This window comes from Atta colombica, unplaced genomic scaffold (genome assembly GCF_001594045.1).
Source record: "Atta colombica isolate Treedump-2 unplaced genomic scaffold, Acol1.0 scaffold233, whole genome shotgun sequence".
Taxonomy (NCBI): domain Eukaryota; kingdom Metazoa; phylum Arthropoda; class Insecta; order Hymenoptera; family Formicidae; genus Atta; species Atta colombica.
The window spans coordinates 1,602,801-1,610,069 of NW_017259331.1; the positions used below are offsets into that span (position 1 = coordinate 1,602,801).

The window sequence follows — 7,269 nt, forward strand, 5'->3', positions numbered from 1 at the left end:
TCGGCTTGATGAGGGGTCGATTCTGACCGTTCATCTTGTAATAAAGCCCGCAAGCGTTGCAGAGGTAGTGGCCAGTGCCGTCCCGTCTCCAAAGGGGTGTCGATGTGGCGCCGCAATTCACGCACTCGCGACCCTCTATCCCGACGGAACGAAAATCATATTAATTCGGCGCAGTTCATATCGCGCAGCGATATTACTCACTCGTGTTCGCGTGCGAAACGCGAGATCAAATTTGTCAAAGTGGGAACTGCTGTTCTCTTCGAGGACTCGATTCTAACGTTTCCCACGCGAACACGGAAGCACGTTGATCGCGCGAAAGGGCAAACGCATCGTTTTCTCAATATCTTTCATCATACAAGCAATACTTTTGAAAATTTTTATGCACAAAATTCCACCTCTGTGCTTGTACTTTTCCATTTATTTTCTACTATTTTGATAAAATGATATTTTCTCCAACTAACATGGCCTTTGAAGATTATATAGAATAAATACATGTTACGCGATAAAACAATATTAATAATATATAGATTTGACTTCGGTGAATCAACGTGCGTTTACAGAGAGATTTACAAACAGTCAGGTGACTCGTGAAAAAGAATTCGCATGCAGAGTTGCAGACATACCAATATCAAGCGATTACCAGAGCAAAAGCAGAGTCTCTTTAAGACCATGGGCGTTTATAGGATTCACGGATCGAACTTACGTTAGTGGTTGGTTAATCCCCAAGGACACTGCGAGAGAAAGAAGCGGATATGAGAAGAAAAAGGATGGGATTCGTTCATATCTCCTGATCTATGATCAGACGACAGAAACGATGTTGCTTGAAAGATTGGCAAATTTATTTTCTAAACGTTCCTAAGGATCAACGTTATCCCTCCACAATTGAAGATTCTTTAATCAAAGACTGATTATAAAAGAGTGTCGTTCATTTTCTTGCAAAATCCTGCAAGTGATAAAAGATATGCTATCTCACTTTGCAGTGAAGAAAGAGAGAAAAAACATGTATGCTCGTTGTAACTAATATGAATTGCCAGAAAATTTCGGACCAATCAAAAGTACAATGGCCGTCTCTGATTAGGATCCTCTATTCACAATAAACAGACAGCGTTCTCTTTCCCGTGGAATTAGAAAATAAATTTAGATCTCTCACAACGCGCGACTCTGGACGGAAAAGAAGAAAGAAGGATCATGGATAAAAGGATCACTTCTCCCGAAATGCGCGTTTCACGAATCGTCCTCCGAGCTGCATCCTCCGCGGAGATATAGCCGAGTTTATCGGCTGCTACTGAAAATGATTGCTATTAAATTGCATCGTCGAATCTCTCGTTGACGCACAAGAGACCGAATTGTCGACTGTTACGCGATACGATTGAGTAAAATTCGAGGTAAAAGTAAATGGCTCCGTTAGTAGCTGTTAAACAATCTTAACGATGATCATAAAGCCACCCTTTGACTGCCTCTGCGATCAGGTCAATTCTGTTGTTGACATCTATTACTAGTGTGCGTTTGGATTTTGTAAAAAATTTGTAGTGTAATTTACTGCGAGAAATATATTTTATAAAGAATAGAACAATCGGAAATCATATCAATTCCAAAAAGATGTCGTGCCGATGATGACGATATCGATTGAACGCGCGTCGCTGATTAATAACTCGACCTCAATTTAACGCGAAATTTGACGGCGGCGGAATAATTCTAGCATGTGTAACGTAGGTCGCATATAATTGTCGACACGCGAGCGGCTCGTTTGCGAGTCCATAATGTAGATGAATCTGTAAGCAATCGAACGTCAGTCTTTTCGTCAGGCTTGTCATACATATGTGTAAGATTCGAAGCATCACAGACGAGATCACTGTACTTCAATTCTGTAACTCTTACTGATAATATCGGTAACATATATTTTCGTTGCGCAGATATTACACTGTTAAATGAGCAATGACAGCCCAATCTCTTATTAAATAACATTTTGTAATTTTTAGCTTCCATTTGCATCAAAATATAAATCAATCTATTTTTGTGGATAGCTCCAAAATAAATAACGTTCATATTAACGTATGCATTTAATAAATAATAAATTAAATTAGAATCTAAACTAAATAATAAAATAAATTTAACACATTTTCTTAAATTAAATTTAACTTCGTTTTTAGTTAAGTTATCAACATATTGAATAAGTGATGACCTATATAGAATAATTGAAAACAATTCAAATTGAATATAATATGACATTATAATCAATAAACATTTAACTCTCTTGTAGAAAGGAAGATCGGATGCAATCATCGACTTTGTCAATTTTACAAAATCCATTGTTTAACAGAGAAGGAAGTTTCGTGATATATATTATTTATTTTTATTTAACTATTTTGTTATACCGATTAGATAAAATATGAATAAAACAGCATCGAATCGGATCCAATCTTACTTTTCTGGATATCTTGAAAAGATATCTTTACTTTACCGTAATAGTTACAGAATCAAAGTACAGGTTCTGACGTGAAAGAGATACTATATTTAATAGTCGCCTAATTGTCGTTTTAATGCGTTTCGAGATCGATTTGGAAACTAACAGGAAGGACTCGCCCAATTCATTTCTCCGCGGCGTTTTAATTCGATTTCGGTCTTACCGACCCGCAGATGAGAGGGTGATAACGCCTACAACTACCGTCAATCGCCGATACTATGTTCTGAATCCCTCTCTCGCCAACAATAACAGAGCGGCATAAACACGATCAATCTTGATCCCCTCACTGCTTTCCGATTTGATTTCGATGACGCCTCGGTGATTGCGGATTAAATCCTGATTTCTCTCTCTAGTACTATATTATTTTTTAATTGACGTCCTTGCTTTATTCACCGACAACGCGGGTTTCACCCTTTAGCGGAATAAATTTTCAGTAATTTAATTATCAATCAATTTTATTGATAAGAATGTTCATCGCTCTTTGGCATTTATATTATCGATAATAATTTCCGGTTACACATATTTCCTTGTACCGATATTTCTCTGACTATCGATCGGTTTATAATGATGGAACGAACAGGCGGACAGTTTCTGACGCAGACGATGGATATCAGCTATGAAACGTTGAGGTGATGCTCGTTTGCGTCGTTATTCGAAATATAGTCCTCGTGTCAGAAGGTGACGCTAAAATGGCCGGTTTCACCCCAAAGGGACTGGTATCGCTCCCATTTTCGACATCACCTCCGACCTTAATGCCAGGCATGCAACGAAGCGCTCGTTAGACCACCGCTTCCGTTTCAACTTTCGCGAAGCTTTCCGGATTACAACACGAAATGCTTGATAAAACGATATATCGTAACACGGCAAAATTCTGCTAAATTTGGAATCGTTTTTTATTTTTACATCCAAATGCACACCTAAATAAAATAATTGTATGGTTCCTCCATTTTTTAAAATTATGTAGTATTCTTTATTTTATGCAGCGTTATTTTTATATCAAGTAATTCATGCTGATAAAAATTTCAGAAAATTCCTTTGTAAGTGTTCTGTTATTCAACATCCGCTACAAAAGTTAGGCATCTATTGTTGATATAGAAACAAACGAGGACTATTTAAAGTCAAAACAGCCTAGCTACCGGTGCTCGTTGGCGCACGAAGAAAATCGACGAAGTGGAGGAAGGAAGCCACTGCTTGTCCCGTGTCTTTTGTTCATTATAACAAACGGTCGAGTTATGATTCAGTACGAAAGAAGCGGCGTTCCGTTAAGAATTTTGCACTGACCCATGATTATCTCTCTTCCACCTTATTGTCCTTTTTCTTTCTCCACTAATTACCGCCGTATTCTGCAATCTTTTCGAACCTAACAGAATTTTCCATAAAGCTTCTGCTCCCCGATGATTTTTTGGTCGTCGGCTCAGTCGTCTGAATTGTTAGTGTCTCATTAACTTTTTAATTGTAAGAGCAAACAATCTAATGTATTTATATTTTAAAGTTCTGTTGCAATGCATTTTTCAACATTTCGAATATTTAAAGTTGGAAATTTTATAGTTCGTATTAATTTATCAACATAATTTTGACAATTTTTATAAAAATCTAAATCTATAATCATACTAGCGATTGTACGATTCAGATTAGCGATTATTTTTCAATCAATCAGAGAGCAAAGTAGTTATCGATTACTTTGCTCTAATTCATTGAAAAGTAATTGTCAATCGCTACTTATAATAAAAAACTGGTGTGATTACAGCTTAATATTAGCTAATTTAATATTATGAAAGATGTAAAATAAGTAATAAATAACTCTCCATCAGCAATGTAAATTTTAATTCTTCTATCAGCAATATGGAATTTAACAAACAGAATAAATTTTTTCATTCCAAATTATATAAAAATTCACAAAAATTCTTTATACTTGTCAAAGCTTTAACAATAAGTTTTATCATCACAGAAATCGAATTATATTTTATTTATTTTTTATTTTTTACGTATTTAAATCTATCTATCAAAATTCACAATCAAAATATCAAGATTTTAAAGATTTTAATTGTCGTCAAAGGGATTAAAAGCACTATCTTGTTCGCTTTTAATCCTTTTTACAAATAATTAATTACTTTGTTTTTTTTTGTCTTTCTGTAAAAAATTATCAGTATTAAATTTCTGTAAAGGAAGTCTACATACAATGAATTAGATATTATTATTCATTTCTTCGATTTCGTACAATGTATCTATTTATGCGATTTATTATCGATATGCATCATTTGTCACTTTGCCGTTTGCCGTTTACTGTATTAATTATCTTCCTCTAAATGATCAAAATTGTTTCACGCTTCATTTGTCCATTCGGAGAAGGAATCTCAAGTTCCATTCTTACCTCCTTCCCATCACGAGCGAAGGATATTTGCCAATCCCGTGTCTACCGCTTGTTTTTCATGCCGCGATGTATTACTCAATTGACACCTCTCAAGCGTCACTTCGACTGACGTACTTTGTTACGGGAGCCATTTTTCGCCTTCTCACAGATGATTTTCTCGACAATCGCGGTAGGTGTCGCTAAATGAACCGCCGATGTTGTGGATGCCGTTGCCACCGCCGCAGCTCTATCTGGCTTCTTCTTCGTCATCGTAAAGTTCCGCGCGCGGCTAGTTGGTGTGTGTCATAAGTCGATTCAATTAGCGGGCTTCCATGGCGCGAAGCTGGGGGCCATTGTTCCCGGAATTAGGATTTTTACCACGCCGCCGCCGTCACCGCCGCCGCTCCACGCTGGAGAGCGACCAGCTATTATTACCGCAATCAGCGTATCCGGCATTTTTCAACCGTTTCTCGTTTCCCTCTTCTCTTTTCCTCCTTCCTCCACGGCGTTATTCACTTCAACGACAATATGGACGAAAGAAACGCACAATTTCCCAAAAGTTCATCAATCACTCGAAATTCTTTCTACAGTCTCGTCACATAATCGTACTTTACAGAAATTGATGGAGTGTAATTGTCCGCAAATCCACGGATGCGACCCAGCCGCGTGTGCTCGCACAAGAGGAAAAAATTATTTGCCGAAGGTATACGCCATTGAAAAATGATCCGTGGACTCTTTGAGAGGGAGCTTTGCCGTGACAAAAACAAAAATACAGCGCTAGCCACACCACATCGAAAAAAAACCTGTGCTTCTTCGCATATTTTGTGTCTTTGCACATGTATGTGTGTCTATGTGAATTTGTACGATATATGTGTGAGGAGGGGGGGAATCAGAGAGAGAAGTATGCGTTTATAAATAGGGATATAGTAGATACATATATCGTGTTTCATTTCGTAAATCGGGTGTGGTGCTTCACGCTCGCTCTCTCGAGTGGGTGCCACGCAAAAAACACATCAGTGAGGCAAAATACAAAAAATCACAATCAGTGCCTCCCTCTCTCTTTCGCTTTCTTTCTATTGTGATACAGCTCGTTCAAAAAAAACGAGAGAAACGAGTGGAAAGAACGTGTTTTGAACGAACTTTAAGCGTAAGACGACCGCCACCAAAAGCTCACGGTTAAAATTAAGATAAAAAATAAAATAAAATCGAATAAAGGAAATTGATAGATATCCCGCCTATATATTCTCTTGCCCTCTTTACATATTCCCAACCGATATTCAAACTACTTCTGAAAGATGTATCGGAATGGATCTCGAGCAAAGGGAGAATATAAGCGAGATAAAAATAATTTCTAAGAAAGTTATTGGAAAATTTTTTAAAATTAAATAAAATAAAAATTAATAAGAAGTTTTTAATGTAATAGGAGAAGTAATATGAAATCAGGAACAAAAAACGCATTGGCGTCGATTACATTAAGCTTGTATAAATTACATAAAATATGATAAGTCAGATTTTTTAATAATGTATATATAGCATTTGAAAAAATCAGATAAAATAAAATGCGCATCAGGATTACCTGAAATTTATATATTAATATCTTTAGTTTCAACAATCGACGCCGGTGCAAAGAAGCGGAACTAAAGATGCCGAAGCAAACAATTACGCAAAGAAACTGATAAATAATTCAAGAATATCGCAACACATCTTATACAGGAAAAGTATTATCAGTCATTATTTTAAACGTGCCTTTCAAGACTTAAACATTTTTCAATTATGAAACAATGCAGTATAAAATAATTAAGATTATTAAATCTTTTTTTAAGAGAGAGTTATAAAGATTTTAATTATTAAATTCGTCAAGATCTGAGGGCTTAAAAGATCTTCTATTTAATTTAAGATTTTCTAGAACACTTTTCCCGCATGAAAATGTAAGCGAAGAAAAGAACAAACTAAATATTCGGAAACCAAAAGTATGAATTCCAAAATGAAAGTAATTTAAAATAAAGTAAAAAAGGAAGAACCCAAAGGAAAAACAGAAAGAACCGTGATAGGCGCGTGCCGCTTACCGGCGGACGTCCTCGACTTGTTCCTCGGCTTTTGCTGCTGCTGTTGCTGCGCGGAGGGCGAGCCCGGCGTGTTTCCGTGCGCGGCCGCGTGACCGACTAGCAGCTTCGAGTCGGCGCCGCCGGGTAGGCCGCCGGCTAGGCCGCCGGTTGCATTACCGGTGCCGGCACCGCCGGCATGGTGACCGAAAATACCGGCGACCGCGGCTGCACTGCCATTGTGCGGATTGTGAGACGACGCGGCGGTAGACGACGAGGTGGCGCCGTGATGATGATGATGGTGATGGTGGGTGGTGGTGGGATACTGCAGGTGTTGGTACATATTGTACGCGCTCGCAGCCGGGTCATACTGCGAACCGGAAGTGGCATGGTGGCTGTTGGTCGCCGCCGCG

The 7,269-nt window shown here is 37.9% G+C and overlaps 1 protein-coding gene across 1 annotated transcript in view; it reads right to left on the reverse strand.

The window, feature by feature from the left end:
- Nucleotides 1-7,269, reverse strand: part of LOC108688500 (GATA-binding factor C-like) — a 94,630-nt gene that overhangs the window by 62,673 nt on the left and 24,688 nt on the right. The window contains exon 4 of the mRNA XM_018194788.1: nucleotides 1-135. Within this exon, the coding sequence (XP_018050277.1) occupies nucleotides 1-135 (135 nt within the window). The remainder of the gene's footprint in view (nucleotides 136-7,269) is intronic.